The 20,096-nt window shown below is 39.3% G+C and overlaps 1 protein-coding gene across 1 annotated transcript in view; it reads right to left on the bottom strand.

Moving 5' to 3' along the window:
- Positions 1-541: 541 nt before the first annotated feature.
- LOC118787967 (synaptotagmin-9-like) overlaps positions 542-20,096 on the bottom strand; it is a 42,310-nt gene continuing 22,755 nt past the window's right edge. Inside the window, exons 4-7 of the mRNA XM_036543757.1 lie at positions 4,206-4,326; positions 3,298-3,469; positions 2,473-2,602; positions 542-675 (exon numbers count right to left, since the gene is read on the bottom strand). Of these exons, the coding sequence (XP_036399650.1) occupies positions 604-675; positions 2,473-2,602; positions 3,298-3,469; positions 4,206-4,326 (495 nt within the window). The 3' untranslated portion in view covers positions 542-603. The remainder of the gene's footprint in view (positions 676-2,472; positions 2,603-3,297; positions 3,470-4,205; positions 4,327-20,096) is intronic.

Genomic DNA, 20,096 nt, shown 5'->3' with positions numbered 1-20,096 from the left:
ATAAATATTTATTAGTAACATTTGAAAGGACATTTTACATACTAATTCAATAAATAAACAGCCATGGTACACTACACGTGTGTTTATAGAACAGATTTTCACTTTTTCAAAACTTCAACAAAACGTATCCAAAACAGAAAATACCCCACAAAAAGATCCCCTGTCCTGTATCTGAAGAAAGTCAATACAGATGTGTGACAGCCACAAAATAAAATAAAATATATAAAAATACAAAAAATAATTCTAAAAAAACTGAACAAGAAGGGGGAAAACACTTACCTCAAAATAAATGGCTGGTGAAACTGTTACAATACTCAGTTATTTTTGTCTTTACTCAACAGTGAAAAATGCTAAAAAGAAAAAAGAACAAAAAAAGAAGGATGACGAATCAACATGCAACTGAACACACACCCCATGCAAAGAAAACTCCCATAAGCACAGAATTGATAGGATTAAGTTTTTTTTTTTAGGATTAAGGTCATTTTGAACAGGTGGACACATCTAGGATGACCATTTTACACAATGTAGTATTTTAGGCCAGTCGATGTTTTGATCTTTATCTGCACCAACTCTTTCCATCACAATATTGAAGGATTTGTTTGGTCATGGAGATGGAGGTGTTTTCAAGGAATTGCAGGAGCCCTGACTCCCACCAGTTGTCCCTTGCCCCACCCACTGCAGAGGAAAAACAGGCAGTGTTAGTGAAGGTCTCTGATGTATACCAAGCAGGTGATACCGTACCAATGAAGAAAGAGGGAAACTCATTTAAAGGAAAGGGGAGACATAGCTGTTTCAAAACCTGAGCTCAATAATGGACTAAACTTGTCATCTTGAGTTCTAAATTATCCAGTGCTGTGCTGGCATCCACAAATCTCTTGTCTGTGCTCTGCTAAAATTTCTCTCAAGCGGAAAAACAAACCCTAGCTATAATTGATTTTTTTTTGTCTGAAAACAGTTAGTTGAACAAGCAGAACAGTGTTTTGTTGTAGGCTGATTAACAGAACAGGGATCAAGTCATTGTTTTTTTTTTTTGTTATTCATGGCTTTGTTTGATAGCAAGTATGAGCAAATGGAAGAAAAAAATACTCTTCCAAAAGAGGTATCAAGGCCTTTGAAATAACTTGGCTGTGCTTATGTTTTTACATTTAGTTTGGTAAAGATAAACAGCTCTGGTAAAGTGGGTCTAACCTTGACTGAAATCGCCCGGGATGGGTTGAATAATAGACGAGGTCTGTGGTCTTGAGGGTCACTGAGGCTTGAACTGAGATTTCAAAGCAGTGTAGCATGAATGGCCCACGGCAAATAAAATCAGAGTGTTTGCTTTCCTTCGCACTGCCTCTCATGCCCTGTGAGCTGGTGTCTGATGGAAGGATACTCCTGAGAGACACACACAGCAAAAACACCAGCAATAATTCAACTTTGAAAGTTAAAATCAAAAACATCATCTTGGTAAGAGTTGAATTAGGGCTGGTCCTTTTGCCATTTGTCATGTATAACAGTTATTTGAGGCTCACTTTTATCCATTTATCCATATCATCTCCAAATTGATTATGAACAGTAATCAATATCTCTACAGCCTATAGCCTACAGCCTACAGCCTCTACAGCCTATATTGAGTTTGTTTTTCAGTTATAGATATTGATAATATGTTTTACATAGATGGAATGGAGTGAGGTTCAATTTGTATATAAAGTATATAAAGAAATGATCGATAATAAAAGTGTGTAGTTGTGCAGTGTAAAGCACAAACCAAGCCAAGGTTTATCATCCAGCCTTCTAAGTTATGTGCCATCAACATGTAGTCAATCAAAGGACTGTTTCTTTTGCCTGTGAAGATAGTGGCTATTATCTTTCTGGGGGGCTGTTATGTTGAATGGTTGAATATTCATAGTCTAATAACAATTCTTAGCATGCTATGTACAAGCTTTAAAAGTACTACAGAAACCTATTTGGGAGGATAAAACTTTGCCATAGCTTTAACCCTCAACAGCTGGCCATCAAAATCCTTGCTGTTACATAAAAATGCAGCACTTTCTGTGCAGCACCCGTACACAATGCATGCTTATTCATATGCAATCACATTACTTTTACTTTTGCTTTTACTTTTTAAGAGTTCAACAGACTTAATTGTCTATTATTAGTAGTTGTAACCATTGGACACAAATACATCATGTCTGATTCTTAAGATGTTATATTCTGTTAGTGTATATGATCTGCTACAAGAAGTTATGTCATTGTTTTACAATGTATAATGTACTACCATGTGTTATGAATATGGTCATCTCATGTTGATGCTTCAAAAAAATCTTACAATATTCAGCTCATCAGTAGGATCATAGCTTGTTTCCGGTCTCATAACATAGACTTTGTAGTATATAGATGACATTTTCTGCTGCATGCAGTGCTGTGGCTGGGCCTGAGAGGGTTCAACAGACTTGATGCCAAAATGCCATTCCTCTGCCAGGGCCCTACCTCGACCAGAGGGTGCCAGTGGGCTATGGGCTTGCGGGGGTACATAAGCATTTCATTCCAGTGGTCACGGCCCAGACTCTCTGCATCGTTGCCCACCCGGCACACGCCAATGACCTCATTGTGACCTACACTGTGAAAAGGGACCAAGAATGTATTCTGTCTTAAAACTCCCCAGAGGATATCTGTGTTTCATGCATATTTTAGGAGCTCAGCCTTTATCGTGGAATGACTAGGTAATTATAACGTTCAACAGTTTCTATCATTTCATACATATTTACAGCTAAAGACATCAATGACTGTGAATCTAGATTCCACATGGTCTACTGTCATGCCTCTGTAGTCATATTGATGTCTTCAGGCAAAATCTGTCATATTCTCTTTGTAAAACACTTGCAAGTCTCAGTTTAAACAGAGTAAGGAAACTGAAGAGAGAGAAAGTGCCTGTCATCTTAGGCTTTAAACATAACTATGGCCTCTATGCAGTCTAACGGAAGGGTGTGTTGTCATTAATGTTTAGTAATAAAATAAACCAGTTTTAACAGATTTTCTATAATTGCAAAACTCATGATACTGCATGCTATAGTTATTGACTTAAACTCATGGGATGAAGTACAATTTGGTTAAATATAGGCCTCAGTTAGGACTATATTCCTGTCTTGCTTGTATAGCTTAACTGATTGATGTGTTACCATGTCAGTTGCTTACACCATTTCTTTTGCAGTGAAGCCTTTGTATTCTTGTTGCACGTTCATGAGCTTTAAATTAATTATGAAAGATTATAATAAGAGTGGTCATAAGTATTCAGTAGAAGAACTGATGTCTCACCGATCGTAGTCCATTACAGCTATTAAAAGGCAAATTTGGTCAATGTTTTCTGGAGGAACATCAAAGACTATGGCTTCGTTGTAGACAGGATTCAGTGTGTTTCTTTTGGTTGATGTTTTTCTCTTCTTTAATCTCCGTCCATCGCACATTAAAGAAACCTTTACATAAGGATCTGGAAACAAACAAGGATATTAACCTGGGCCTGGAGACAGAGGGCAGAGCACAAACATGGAACATGTACCATGCTATCATCATGAGGACTTGGTTCGCATTATGAAACATTCAATTTTTTTGGCAGCTTGGATAACACATATGTAAGCTCCTGAGTGGCTCAATCGGCAAGGTAATCATTTTGAGCACAGGCTGAGCCCCACAGCCCTGGTTTGAAATTGGCAGTGTCATCTGCTGACAATGACAGTGGGGGAACAGGTTGGCTTCATTTCGCCAGGTATAGGGTTGGGTAAGTCAGCCAAGGTTTTCCTTATCTCACCGCTCTCAGTCACCCTGGGATTTACCAGATAACTGAGTGTTCCTCAGATGGCAATAGTGGAATGGTGTCTATCCTCCAATGAGTGACCACTTCACTGTTGTGCACAGTATGACTTTTAGTGTGAAAAATCACTTTTGGCTGCATGAGCGTATCAGAGGATTGCATTTGTTTCTCTTCAGAGGTCCTGCAGGATTGCAGAGGTTGTCCAACAAATTCAATGTACAATTGATGATTCCAAATTTGGTTAAATAAATGGGGAAAAAAAATAATATGTGTGTCTGTATATTAACATTTTATTTGTGAAAGTCTAACTGAATTCCATATACAGTGTAGTTATTAAACTATGAAAAATGAAAATGTATGTTATCTGGACACCCCTCAATCTTCAAGACACTGCAGGGATTACATGAATGCTTACCTGATGCCCCAGTGATGTCCATGGCTTTCAGATTTCTAGCCTTTATCATGGTGATGGTTAGCCTTCCAGCAGTCGGTAGGTAGCAAAGAGAAAACATGAGATCTCCAAGGTCCACATTATCCTAAAAAATGAACCCGTAAGCCAGTAAAATTAATAGAACTGCATGATCAAAAAAGATGAACAACTACAGTCAATCAAAAAATATTTTTCTCTCCAAATGGCTCAGTCTGTGGATGTGACCCTGAAATCCCCTGTTTCTTCCAATTATAGACTCTGCTGCTTCACAGGAGAAAGAGGTCTCCTGTTTATGTGTAACAAGCAGCCATTCAATTATCACCTCTCTCAAGACTGCATCTCAGAGAAAGGGTGCTCTTTTTTCCATTAGACACCATCTTGAGCAGACTCCCCAAAAATACTCAAAAGTGACAATCTTCAAACCTCTCTGTTGAGTGTTTTATTTGATATTAGTTCTAGTTTTAATGTATTCCTGCCTGAACTGGGTGAACTTCACTTGAATAAATTATACGCTCTTTGAGGATATGCTAATATATGCATCTTATGCATATGACGATATGCATTGTTTTAAAATTGCAGTTTACTTACTGCTCTGTAAACACAAATACAAAATAAATGTTCCTCATCTTTGTTTTGGATTCAGTCCCTTCCCTATTGGGGTAGTGGTTTTAAAGTATATAGTATATGTATCCTAATTGTGTCCACAGAGGATCTGATAGAAGAAACTGATTCTGATAGAATCTTTTAGCAAGCTTTTAAGCTCTAGGTCCCTCTCTGTTGGGGACAGCATTTTTACAGATTGGAAGGTCATTCTTGTTGTCTGCTGAGATTCGTTCATAGTCTAGAGGGGGTCACACTTCTCAATCTGGGCCCTATAAACCACCTTACTCATAATGTAAGGTCCACCTCGTACTGTATAATAGCAATAACCTTACCCTTGTTTATTCTTGCTTCATAATTCATTTTATACTATGTATATAATCATAGCACGTGCACGATAACTTGCACGATAACTCAACGCATAATTGCACAAACTTCTTTCTATTTGTTGTATTTTATACCTCTTATTTATTTTATTCAATTTATTCTTTGTTGTTTTGATGTGTGCCGGACGGTGCAGTTGTGACCCTCAAATTTCCTTCAGGATTAATAAAGTATTTCTTATTCTTATTCTTATTCTTACAACTGCTAGTAGGTTTTTTTATTGGCATACTATCAACTATTAAGCGTATATTTTGTATCATAGATGTCACAAAACAAGTCCCCTCTGAAGGGACAAAAACGTTTAATTTTTTAAAAAAATACTTATCTAACAGAGACTTTCAGTGGAATAGTCTCTAGTGGCGATCAACAACTGGTTGGCTCTGGCTTCTGTTTGTGTACATAGCTTCTTGTGGGTTTTGTCGCAGAAAATAGGACGTACACAGTCAATACAGTCAATGAAATATTGGGCTAAGACAGCTGACTGCTTTAATTTTCTGAGAACAGTCATTTGCAATTGAAGAAGGAGGTTAGTCTAGTAGTTCGGGGTAATCAATTTTCGGAATACGTAGGAGACCAATTTGAGTACCATTTGTCCATGCATAACTGAAAGCCATATGTGCCAAATACTTATGATAAATGTGTACTATTATGAAGGATGAAGGACTGAGGCACTTTCTGAATGCTGGGAAATGTTTGCCATGACTGGTGTCTAAAACCAGTAGCAGCTCAATCAAACTAACAAGGTAATTTATTGCTCTTGTCAAAATACCAATGGATATCAGCTGGGAGACGAGAAATGACTCCCTGAATTGTGACTAACAACACCCGTGGAGCTGGACCATCAGTCCACATCTCACACTCAGACTTTCTGTCATAGTGGTACTCAAACACTGAGAGTGAGGTAACAGAGTTACATGAATCATCTGAGCACTTAGCCTCCTCTCACACTGAAAACGAGGGTGGATCTGTGAAACCAATTCCTCTCAGGCTAAAATAATCCAATTACCTTCTCCTATCTCCAGACTAAAGGGCGACAGTCGCCTCTGCTCTCACACGCACTTAGATCAAGTTGGTGGTGAAATTATGGTCATTTGCGCATGGTAAATCAAATTACAGCAGAGCACTGAAAAGCTGGATGTAGCTGAGAGACAATGGAACCAATCTATCTTATGTAATTATCCACCTTGTGACTCGCCCCAGGACTCCTTTACTCTTTCATGTAGCTTTAAATAGACGTAGCCCTCAACCTTGTTTTAAGAGAGAGCAAGAGTGAGAGAGGGAGAGATAGAGAGAGAGGACAAGAGAATTGTTTCAGAATCACCTGTATGTCATTTGCAGACTTATTTGTGTTATTGGGTAATAACACCTATTAGCTCTTGTTGCTAATAGTAAGGAGCTTTCAGATTCTGTTAAGAGCTTTGAGCTCCAGTAAATATTGATCCCTTATGGCTGGGTGGACCGGCACACTGTGGAACAGGTTTATGGGCAAAATAGACACCTTGTTTGAAAGAGGTCTCAGCAGCTCATCTCTTGGCAGTAAATCACTTTTCTTGTCCTTTTACTCTCCACGATTAAAAATTTCTGCTTCTTCTCTGTCAGTGGGAAATATTTTGCCTGAAAAATATCTCTGGGGCTGCTTGTCTTCTGTATGGCACCTATGCTGTATTCATAATTTAACTAATAGGTTTGCCCTTACATTGCAATAAATCTTATTTTAATGGATAAATATATCCATGCTTGGACATTAGTGAATGTATTGGAAACTGGACTTGTAAATTGGAGGGGGCATGCTTGAATCTGAAGTGAGACAGTGTTATTATAAGGTTTAGTAAGGTACTTGACCTAATTTGCCCCATTAAACAGTAACATGTAAAATGTAAACTGCATGAATCAATCTGGATAAGGGTGCCAGCCGAGCAAATTAACAATAGCATATGCCTACATCTCAGCGCAGGAAGGTGAGCTGAAGCAGAGGGACTTCTTATAGGGGAGTCCCATCCTTTGGTTTTCAATGTGCTTTTGCTTTGAATCCACTGACAGCAGGCCTCTCAGGTCACTTTACTTTATGCTCAAGAAATGCTGTCTGGCCATCGCCATTATCATGCCACTGATGTCAGCTGCAATAAGACATTATTAATTAATTGTGGGAGCTGGGGGTAATTATCTCACTCTGACTTTATCTGTGTACACAGATGACAGGCTGTGCGGTTTTCAGCTCTCACAACACAGGCACTACTCATCATATATACACATGCACTGAATACTGAATATATAAACACGAGTACATGTTTAACATCTTGGACATGTTTAATGTAAATAGCTTTCCAAAGCACACACGATTCTCTTTGGTTGCTGCTGGAGCTTAACTGGCTGTTTATATAATTCAAAGGGGAAAAAAACAGCTTTGAATATTTTCTTTGGTCCATGAAGGCTTGTTATTGTTTGTAATACAGATGTAATTGCAGCTGAACAGTAGAGTTTACTCCCTTGTTAAAAAGGCTTTACCGTCATATCATACTGGCCATAACTCGCGCTAATAAGAATTGTGCATGTTTCTTATACTGACGTTTTTTTTTTTTTTCTTTTTCATTTTAGCTTGAGACTGCTTTGTTTTGGTCATATAGTTCCTTCAAATAATGAGATGTTGCTTACTTTTGTAGTGCTGACCTGTCTGTCTTGTTTGGCTTCATATTACATGGATTCTGTCTGCTGCTAGCCTTCTTCCCACCACATATTATTACCCATTAAACTCATATGTGCATGTAATACTGTATGTTTGCGTATGTGAATTGTGTGTGTGAATGACAGTTCTGCACTCTACATAATGGGAAAGAATGGCGTCAGTTGAGTATTAATGGCAGGAAAATGAATCTTAAAATGAGCGTACTGGAGAAACAATGGAAACACTTCCATTTCTCCAGTGTGGTTGTTGCTTTTATGTGGGGCTGGGTCTAATGCATTGTGGTGTGAAAAAATGCACTGACTCTGACATATTGAGTTTGTGTGGAAGTGTTTCTCCAAAAAAGTAATGCTAAAAGTACAGTACATTAAGGTAGCTTACATCTGTCTCCACTTACTTGGCCTTTTCAAGCAATATATTGGAAAACTACTTATTTACTTAAAAGGTATGTTTCTGCAGCAGTTTAAAGGTTCATTTTTTCTTGCTCACAACAAATCTGGGTTCATTAAAAAAAAAACAATGCTTATATTTTGTGTGTCAATAAATCAATGTATTTGTTCCAGCGCTACCTTTATGATGAGTAAATCTTTTATGTGTCTCTGTGCTCATTTGTCAGTCATCTCCCATCTGCAGGAGGGTTAAGGAAGGGATGATCCATGATGTAACCAGAGGAAAGAGATCAAAGGATGGTGTCCCTACATGGTTAAGAGTGCATATTACATTGTTTTTTGTTTTTTTGGTAACCCATTTACAAATCTGACTCGAAATGAAAAAAAAAAGCTGGGACAAGTGGTATCTGATACTGCTACTCTAATTCCATTAAAAATATTCTTAATTATCTCCAACCTTATCGAAATGCAATTATATCAGCTCTTGTAACTGAGACTTGAATTAATATGTTCAGCCTGGATGGAATCATTTCTAAGAGGTTTTGTATTAGCAATGCAACAATTTAAAGGAAGATGGCAAAGCTGCATTCACCTATCGAATCAATTGATGACACCTATCGAATCAATTGAGTGGAATTGGACCTAATTAACCAAAAGGCACCTCCAGCAAGAACCTCCTCCATTCACATAAACAGTTTATCTTCATTATATGAAGAAGAAATCATTGATTTGTGCATTAAAATTGGACTTTTCATGAAGAAATTTGTTTCAGTCCTTCTGGTCCCACAGGGAGGTGGTCAGCAGAGGAAGGCAGGCTTCGGTGATGTGATCTATTAACTGTCTTTCAGAAGTATTAACATGGATCTCTGTTGGACCCTGAGGGCAAAATAGAATTGCACACCAATTTGCTTTTATTACTGTCCACCGATGCAAACTTGAACACCACTGCTGTTGCTGCTGCTCAGCCAGGTCTGTATAAATGCACAGGGGCAGACATTGATAAGCTCTACTGTTCTTTTGAACCCAATGCGTTTTGCTTATATACAGAATGAGTTAAGGTATGTCAATCATTCAACCTTATGCCCTTATAGCTATAGCTGTGTCAATATGAGAATAGGCAAACATGGGTGTTTAATTTATTTACCCTTAGCAATACCTGAATATCATGTAACATATAATAAGAATAAGTTTGTGAAGACTGACTTGATTGGGGCACATGAAGATTGCATGTGGAAATTACTATGAATAAATTTCAATTAATTTTCTGCAAATGTAGCCATTAGAAATGGCTTTACACTACAGGCTCTGGAGGCTGGAGGCAATGTAGGCTTTCCAATCAGGCTAGGTCCAGAGCAGAAATGTTTTAGTGTGATCAAAACAGAATGCTCTGTAAAGCATATGTCTTTTAGCACATACCAGGGAGCTGGCCTTGTCAAAGAACAGCCAGTACATTTGAAAAAGGCTGAATTTGAGATCTAATAGCACTTTACAAACACTTAAAATTTCTGGCAATGGTAGAAAAAAGCATTATGGAGTAGTGTTACTTTGTAAGAAATTGGATCAAGTAAAAATAGTGCTTGGGTTAAAGTATGAAGTACACTATTAGTTGGCTGCTTAGAATATAAGTTATAAGTATATCAGTAAGTTATAAGTAAGCATATTGGTATATAAGTATTTAAGTATATAAGTAAGTTATGTTATAATATTGTTAAAAGAAGCATCCCTTGAATTTTACCCAAATAATGCCCATAAGAGGAAATAGGATACATAGCCTTGATTTTTAGTCTTCTACTGCCGCTACCATAGGAAACAGTCAAGTCAAGCTCTCCACCTTCTTACTGTACCAGATTGAGTCCTAACAAAGTCAATCCTACCCCTTTGTCTGGTCAAGAAAGTTGGCCAAGCTTGTACATGGAAATAGATTTGCAATATATCTGCCATGAACCCCAGAGAAATTTGGCATGTGCATGGCGAACTCCTACCTCAGCTTAATAGCTATGATCATGTCACAGCTAAGATCATGCCAAGTCCTATGAGAGACCTTGATTGCTCCTCTGATTTCTGGTCAGTGCAGGATTTCAGAAGCAATGGGGGACTACCACCAGCCAATGAGAAATAACCACTGTATAGGTCCTCATCATGCACTATGTGTGAGACTTTAATATTACCTGTTGAGCTAGTTATCAATAAGCAATCACATCATTCTAATGTGGTATATATTTAGTTACTAACCAAGGCAAGCAGATACCAGATGTGATTGTCATTGCACCAGTAATAGTTTTTAACATGCTCTAGTGCTTTATTTGAATATTATTATATGTAGTAATACATTCCTTTGTTTTGTTACAACACAGAATAGCGTGATTACTGTCAGTGCATTATGCATTTTGTGAATTTTAATGCCTTTTGAAAGTGGGTTAGCTGAGTGGCTCAGTTGGTTCCGAGTGTAGATTGAATGCTACGGCCCGGGTTCGTCACTAGCTGACAGTGACCGGGAGCTCACAGGCGGAGCACATTGGCTTCGTTCCGCCGGGGATAGGGGTGGGTACGTCGGCAGGGGCTTCGGTCCCATTAGCAACAGTCGATCGGGCACCTGCGGTCCACGTGCCAAAGCTGCATATGAAATGTCTTCCTCTGACTCATCTCTGTGCTAGCTTAGCTTGTGGACCGCAGTGCAAAAAGAAGCAGCGGCTGACATCATGTGTCTTGGAGGAAGGCACGTGCTTGTCTACACTCTCCCGGATTGGCAGTGGGAGTTGTGCAATGGGACTGAAAATCGATGACAAATTGGGTATTCCAAAATTCGGGGAATTGGCCATTTCAAATTGGGGAGAAAATGAAAAAAAAGAAAAAAAAGAAAGTGGGTTAGATAGCTAGCTATGATACACTTCCTTGTGATGTTCCCCAACATGTTCAGAGTAGGTTTCAGTATGAAACAATGACACTCAGCATGTATTGCTATGATTATGTAAAATGCTATTAAAGTAAAAATGCTGAAATGAAAATATTAGTTACCACCATGGACAACTGGTAATAGTTCATCCATAAACACAGAATGGTGCAGTGACTTATTTATACAGTTGAGGCTCTGTGATTCATCTCCCACCATTACAATTTATGTTCCACATAAAAAATGTAACGTAGCATAACTGGGCTTATGGAATGACTTATGCATGAAATCATGGTGGGTCTGCTGATGTCCCTCATTTTCATTTCTTTGGGGGTCTGGCCCAATTTGGTGACTGAAACTGGTTCTGTGCATAGCCTGGAGCCTGGGGTTCAGGCTAGCCAGACCTTCACACTTGGTATCTGAACCCAGGATCCCTGGGATGAAATCCCATTATTATGTGACACAGACTGGTTCTGTGAAGAAAATCATTAAGCGTACACCCTATTCATGTTGAGATACAAACTGAAATATGTCTCTCTGAGCCAAGCAGTGAAAAGAACCATGTGTTTTAACCTACTAGAGTTGGGCCAATGGACAATGCCATCGTCCATCGCCAATGGTTGACAGACATTACGATGTTGAGCTGGTATCGTGATTTAACCCCCCCCCCCCAGTCCACACAGACAGCGGGGCACACCCTGCCACACACACACTATAATTCCAGTGTCTCTGTTATAACGTAGAAAAATGTATTTATTACTTATTTGCGGGGATTTCCCTGGGGATCAACTTGAGTCGTAAAACTGATGAATATGTATTTCAAGGAGTGCCAGCCAGAGAACACAAAAATGAAGGATGGGTTTATTCTAATTATTATATTAGCTCCTTGCGCCTGATTTAAAGGGAAAACAGCTTATTTATTCACACTATACCACCCAGTGAAAGCATGTTTTAATTTAGGTGCAAACATTAAAATTATTTTTAAATCTACCTGGTTTGCACCTAGTAAATCAGGGGGCGAGTCTTTATTTGTATCGCAAAACTGAGGATTAAAACTTACCTACAGAGCGAACTCCAGTTCTCTGCTATATCAGTCTTTTTTAACAGTAGTTTTTTTTTTTTAGCTTGAAATATAAATCATCTGAAATATAAATAACCCCCCCATGTCATCATCCATCACAATGTTTCACTCTAGACATCATCATATGCCAATTTGGTAGACACTGCCCAACCCTATAACCTACTTTCCCTGACAGGGACGTCTTCTTCACATCTGTTGTGAAAGGATTCCTATTCAGAGATCTCATCACTTGCATCAACAGTTCTTTATCAACACCATTTTATTCCTGTTTGTATAATGAGGATAATGGTATCTTATCAAATCTATATTGGGTATCACGATGACGAACTGAGATGGAGAGACAGAAATTGGGTATATTGGCCACCGTTGATTCAAGGGCCTATATATTGTTAAACAACAGCAAATATGACTGATCAGTGAAGAATGACAACTATGTAGTGATCAATTCAAAATCTGAAAAATACTAATGTTTAGAATAATTTCTTTACAATTGTACCTGTCCAGTTTTCAGCTTTTCACTAAATTTTCATGTTAATTATGCTGCTCACTAGCTTTCTGATCTAAATTACATTAAAAAAATGAAGAAAAAGAATCTTACGTCCTGTTTACCACCTATCTTTTTTTGACTGGGCTATAAATATTAACAGGCCATTAAAATAAACTGCAACCGCTACATTAACATGGACAAAGCACGACTGTGATTGTTGCGACTAATAGGAAAGAGCTGGATGAGGACATGATGGAGTGCATTACAGGAGCCTCAGTGGGGTAGGTGACGGTGTGGGAGATGTGTAAGTGGAGACAGCTTGGCTGTGTAATGTGTGCACCACTCGTTGGTGAATGACTAGGTGCTGTGGCGGGAGGCAACAGCACTTCAGGAAGCCCCGGTCTGGGCAAGACATATGAATAATGGATGCCAGTTCTGGCTCTATATCAGGCTGTCAAAGCAACCCTTTTACTGCCTTTTCAAATTTAGGTCACCTCTTTCCATGCTTCATGGTTGGCTCTTGTGAAAAATTCACATCTTTAAGTATGTTTTTATGTTACCACCATTTTTTTTTCAAACCAAGAGGGGGACCTGGGGATAGTTACAGTTTGCATTTGATTTGTAGCGTAGGTCTGCTCTCCACACGCTTCAAAAAAGTTTTAAGTGTGTCAACCGGAAGGCATGCAGCCAAGCCTTGAACCAGAGTATAATCTTGCCTCCACGGTTAGTGAATTCCATTTTCCCCAAGTCCTCATGCTAGAGAGTTAATTGGAGCTTTAATGTTGAAACACTGAGGAGAATTAAAAGCAGAATGATCTTTTTTTTTAGTTTTTTTCTGAGAGGTGTGGATGGGGAAGTTGGCCTGCAAAAAGTAACTGGTGTAATATAATGAAATTTGGATATCAATTGTTTAGAAATTGCTGGTAACAAGTGTTTCAAATCTGCAGAGTGGTTGGTTGTGGGGCTAAGTACATGCAACTTTTGTAAAATGTGATGGCCTAATTATCAAGCAGATGAAGAAGGACAGTTTGTGTCAACAATTAGGAGCGCTCTGAAGTACAGCCCCAGAACCCACACTGGTAGAGTATTAAATATGAGAGTAGTTAGAGTGTAAGACAAAAGGAAAAAAATTATCTGCTAATGACCAGAGACATTAGGTGTTAATATTGCCTTGGCCCGCTGCAGTAAATTCTCTATGCTAATGAGACCAAAGTAGAATTAGCAGATGCATGAAAGGTCAATGAAGAGTTGGACACAGATTTCATGAAATTAGAATGCCTGTTGTCAAGAAGAACAAAACAGTTTTCTCTTTGCTGATACAGCAAAAAATGTGCAAACTGGTCTGCACTGACAGTGCTTCTACTGTCCCCCAAAAGGTTCTAATAACATGATAACTTTTAGGAAGTCCAATGAATGGCCAACCAGGAATGAGAGACTAGCTTTAAGCTCTTATAGAGAAATAAGGCTTGTGAGGAATTTCAGATCTGGATTTACATAAGCGGCACTGTGAAAGAAGTGAAAGAAGATTAGACAGTCTTTAATGAGGAGTGATTAACCCGAGAACAAAATCAAAAATCAAAGCAAGAATCATTATGAGTTTGCTCATTTATGCAACACAGTATATTCGTTGGAGATCCTGTTGACATATTCCAAAGAATGGTCTGATATTCATTGTCTGTGTCATTCAAGGCTTGAAATGAATGTATCAAAAAACATTATAGATAAATATATGACAGGCACAAAACAGGAGACAGATGCTCCAGGATGTCATTTGTTGTCCATTGGTCTTAGTTTGCTGTAGGTCACTCAATACCACTGAGGAACTTCTGCAGCCAGATTAAATGTGTGATATTCATTCAAAGGCTGAACTGAAAGAAAACGAGTCTCATATCTACCATCTACTGGGTGGTGTTTCAGTCCAAGGTTGATGGGCATATTTAAATAACATGACTTAAGAAAATTAGAACTACAAGTGTCCAAATAAATGAATGACCTTAATTTAGTGTTTGTGCAAGCTTAAACTGATTGGTGTCAATTCCCTTACACTTCCCAAGGAGATACCCAATACATATATGCTGTTTCATTCTTCCACTCATTCATGATGACTACATTTAAGAGCTGTGAAACCCATGGAATGGAAGGTGAGTTTGAGTTTTAGCACACTATCAACAGATTGCTGGTTCATCACATGGCTATTACCTCAGTCGATCTCTGTGGGAAAATAAAGTCCATTTAACATGCCATTTAATCCTCGACTGAACCACCAGCCTTCTGGCGGATACAAAAAGACAAAGTCACTGTACATGGTTCTTTCTGCTTCAATGATGCTTTCCATATACACATCCCATTATTTGAAACCAGTGGCTACAATCTGTATTATTAATATGGTTTCTGATGTGCTTGTCACAGGAAACTGGAACAGGCAGGCTCGAACACTGGGCAGGCAGAGATATCGGGCGATCAGGGCAGAGCGGCAGGCAGCAATCAGGTCGAAAGCGGGCAGATCGAAAACGGGAAACCGCACACAGACGAGAAACTGGCGGGGACGAAACAGGCGAAATCACACTGCTACGAACTAGCAACAGGACAGGGACATGCAGGGAAGATATAGGGCAGGGCTGACAAGGGGATGGGAAGCAGGTGTGCAGGCAGGCAGGTGAAGACGATGAGGCAATCAGGCAGGTGGAGACCAGGCGGGGAGCGGGGCAGGGCTAGAACACAAGGAAAACAAAAGCACATGGACAGGGAAAAACAAAAACACAACAGCTAGGAGGCGGGAGCGCTGACAGTGCTTGTCAATAAATCTTTTTATTAGCCCAGGGGCTTAATTAATTGTTACCTGTAGTCAGTGAAGAGAATAATGGGTTGCTTATAAGCACTGAGAAATATGTTGCTGTTGCGTTAAAACTATAAGTTACAGTCTATAAATAATTACTTAATCAACAAGGCAATGAGGAGATTGCTGCTTAAATATATGCCTTGATTTTGCTTTATTTTATGAATTTGGCTGGGCTGATTTAACATAATAGTCTAGATTTCCATCTCTAAACAAGGAAGAAGTCTTCAAGAAACAAGTTAGTAATGCCTTGCTGTGAATTTTTGATAAAACCCAGCTGTGCTGCATATTTACTTGAACACCAGAACAGATCACAAAAGTGGCAACATTTTATTTCCCAAGGTTACTTATGCAGTCCTGACTCTCTGCACGCTCTCTTCCTCTCCATCTACCAATGAGGCCATGAATCACTCCCTGCCCTTTCCTTTGAGTCTGTTGTCACACAAGTATCTCACTTTCAGTGATCAGAGAGCTAAGCAGAGACTACCTCCTGGCACGGGGAGACAGACAGGAACACAGAGCTAAATGATTTACTATTTTTACTTTCACCAAGGCATTAACCCACTAAATAGGACACCAACAGTAAACCTGAGCAGGCACATTAATGCTTTTACAAGGACAATACCTGCTTCAAAAAGTGCTCTTAACACTTCCCCAACAGGATACATCCACCTCCACAACACCACTAGTGGGACCACTCCAAGAAATAAGATGTTTAAAAAGAATTCTTGGAACAGTAAAAGCAAAAGGTTGCAAAAGTACAGTGGGATTATCTCTGTGTGCAGAAGATGCAAGAGACAGGAATTGGCTCCACCCCTCCAACTCCTCCCTCACACCTGACAAGTATATAGCCCCTTTCAGACATGCACTGAAAGCTGGAACTTATCTAGCCATTAGCCGGAGGAGCTGTATGTGAGAACGCAAATGTCAAAATCAGTCAAACCGAACATAAGACGGACTTTGTTCTGCCAGCTCCCTAGTACAAAGTCCGTCTCATGTCAGAGTGAGCCCATGTGTGAATAGAGCAAGTAGTTTGCCGGAGAGTTCACAGCGAGCGAGTGAGCGTGTTGATGACGTTTATATCATGCGTCTGGCGCGAAACCGGAAGCATACAAACATCTGCTTCGTACTCTTTTCTGCTTGCCTGTATATTTATTTCCACTCTTTAGTTAATATTGCGGATATGTCCAAATACATTTTATTTTGAGTGCAATGATTGTTAAAGAGATAGTTAGCTATAGCTATACTGCCAAAACTTGTCTCTTACGATGATTAATAACGTTGGTTAGTAGTTTATTATCTGGTTAGTAACTAGCTAAGCTGTAGCTAATAGTGATAGGTATAGTGAGATATGTGAACTGGTGACCTAACATTACACCCCCCCACATGTTTCGGCACACATGTGAACAGCGGATTAATTGCAAAGTTTAACCATAATAGTGTGAAATAGTTTTACTGCCGCTGTTACTTTTTAAAGTAATAATTCCCTAAATCTCGATACAGAGTTGCACTGAAAAGATACAAACTCCATTTTAAAAACCAGCAACCTTACTTAGCAGAAGCATTGTGAAGACAAAGGCTGCTTCCGAAATTGCTCACTTCTTCACTCACTCACAGTCCTACAATAAATTAATGATCTTCTGGATGTAGTTTTATGTTTGCAAATTTATTCAAACATTTGTATGAACATCTTTCTGTCATCTTTGTGACCAGCTAGTTGCAACTTACATTAACCTGCCAGCTAGATAATACCGCTACCTACCTAGCTGTCACTAGCTAACACAAAGACCTAGCACCCAGCTTCATCTGTTGAAATTAGTTGAAACTAACGTTAGCTAGCTAGCTGGCAGTTAAGTCCAACGATCAAGTGTAAAATGGCGTTTGTATCTTTTCAGTGCAACTCAGTGACACAGCCTAAGAACAGCAGAAGAAGCGCTCAACAATTGAGTATTGAATATTTTATTTTAAGATTTTATTAGACATCTTGAATGTTGTTTTCATTTAAGACCATGGGCAAAAGTTCCTTGCTTTAAGTGTTCTTTAGGTAATAAATGGAAAGCAAAGTTATATTTGTCTCCTTTTTTTCACTGATCCGAAAAATGATCTGATCCGTGACTCAGAAACCATGATACGATCCGAACCATGAGTTTTGTATTCCGCTGCACCCCCCAATTATTAATAATAAATTATGTGTACTGGTAGCACCATTTGCAGGGCTATGTGTGATATTTTTTATAGGCTACCCAAAAGTACAATAGCTATGTTTGTCTTCTCCTCCTCTGTGCCACATTATGTGCCCATACCAGCGAAAGGTAAGACATTGAAAAGAAAAAACCTGAAAATACTTCAACTTTACAATACTTTTCGTTAACTCGCTTTTTACATTTCCTCATGCATGTCTTTGTCTTTTTACATTTCTTCATGCATTTCTTTTTACATTTCCTCATGCGTTTCTTTGTCTTTTTACGTTTCTTCATGCATTTCGTCCTCATTATGCAAATTCAAAGTGTGTCATGGGGTCAACTTTTCGCCTATTGGTTAATCGACATCAGATTGCATAGTTCGACTATACCTGCCTTAGTTGCTCCCACACAGGTGGCCAGGCTCACTACAGAAATGGCTGCCTCCAGTCAGGAGATCGCTAGAGAATTGAGGCGCTTAGCTGAAAATAATACTGTCAGTTTGGACTAGGGCTGGGTATCCTTTAAAATTTTTCGGTATCAGTGCCGATACCGGTACCTAGAATTCGGTGCCGGTACCAAAACGATACTTTTTTCGGTACCTCATTATGCTCGTTGTTGCATAAACTAACGTTAACTACATAAAAGAGTTCACAGCACTCAACTCTAAGATATGGAAAGAACGTAACTGCTTCCCTTTCCCGAAGTTGCAGAAACCATGGCGTCCAGTGCACCGCACCGCGTCAATTTTCCGTTGACCCTAAAGGGGATATTCCTGCCTTTTTCTACCAAACAAAGGGATTTACAGTCATATAAGGTAGGTAGCTAATGCTAGCTGGCAATGATGTGGCCGTGTGGCCTGAACTAGCTAATGTCAAAGGAAATGCGGGTTATGAGAAAAATGATTTCACTTGTAGTGAGCAAATAACGTGTAATTTTTTATGTAATAGCTTTATATGCAGCTCACAGGAATTAAAATAACAATTATATATATAGCTTTATAACGAATCCTACTGAAATCAATATAGCTGCCCAGCAAGCTAGCAAGCACAATTTTAACAGTCGCACTAATGTTTCTGCAATGTTCCCCTTCGCTACAAGACCGTCTGTGCTCATTATCACTGACTGGCAAGTGCTGGGTCGATCCGTATATATCTCAATGTTCATACGCAGTTCAGTAACTGTAGAAAAGGGCCACATGTTTCTGTTTCTGTCTTTGTTTGCGCACAACCCCCACCTCTCACAGGCACTTGTTTACGACTCAGTTGAAACCTGCCCAAACCGGTCCTGCTGCTCCCCTTATCAGCAGGACCCCTGCAGGTAACCTCCTGAGGCACAGGCGCACCCCCAAGGACGGCCCCCAGGTCACCATTTGCCCTCTGACCTACCCGTATCCTTCAGCCACCAATCAGGGCCTCAATAGGGCCAAGGATACGGGACAATATAAAGGTAGTGGTGACCTCCCCCACCTCAGTACCACAACAATACCTGGGAGGTGAAGAACTGGGGAGAATAAAGCCCTTGGGGACCAAGCATTGTGCTGTTGTAGTGTGCGTCTGTGCCAAAGAAACCACACACACATACAAACAACACACACAACCACATCCACCCATTCCAAATCCCCAATAAACAACTGAACCCGGAACCTGACTCCTGTGTCCTGACCGACACCCCACTGTGACAGCAATTTAGCCTGAACCTATTTACAGGTGAAACTGCCCCCTCAGTTTCAGTAACAATTAAAATTCAAGCTACTTTACGACTGTAAATTCTTGTAGGCTATTCATTAGTTATACACGTTCCATTAACTTCATTGCCGAATCGTGTCAAGTAAAATCACGCCTTGATTCTTATTCTTATATCCATTATGGGTGTAACTTGGTTGAAAATATGACTGTAATCCCCTTAGTTTGGTGGGAAAAGACAGGAGTTTCCCCATTATAATCAATGGGAAGTTGCAGTGCGTTAGCCTTCCATGATGATGATGAGGCTAAATTAAGAAACATCAAAGCGGCAAACAGGTATTTTCAGCTTTGCCGTGATGTTCCGACATACAGTGCAACCGCAAGTGAGCTGACGTTTAATTTCGTGAACGGTTGCTTAAATGACCACTGCAATTCAGAAGGGCTCTGCTTTACGGTAAATTTCTTTCAATGTTCCATTTGAAAGAATAAATATACATTACTATTTGTTAAATGTGTAATGTCAAACTGTTGCAACTTATAGCATAAGTGCACCAATTAGTCCTCATTGCAGTTAGCCTACTTATTTATTTTATATTCCAAGCTTGTTTTTAGCTTAAGCGTAGATTACTTATACTGATTCAAAAAAGGTCAAATTAGCCTAGTG

This window comes from Megalops cyprinoides, chromosome 13, assembly GCF_013368585.1.
Source record: "Megalops cyprinoides isolate fMegCyp1 chromosome 13, fMegCyp1.pri, whole genome shotgun sequence".
Taxonomy (NCBI): Eukaryota; Metazoa; Chordata; class Actinopteri; order Elopiformes; family Megalopidae; genus Megalops; species Megalops cyprinoides.
This window is presented reverse-complemented; position numbering and strand designations above follow the sequence as displayed.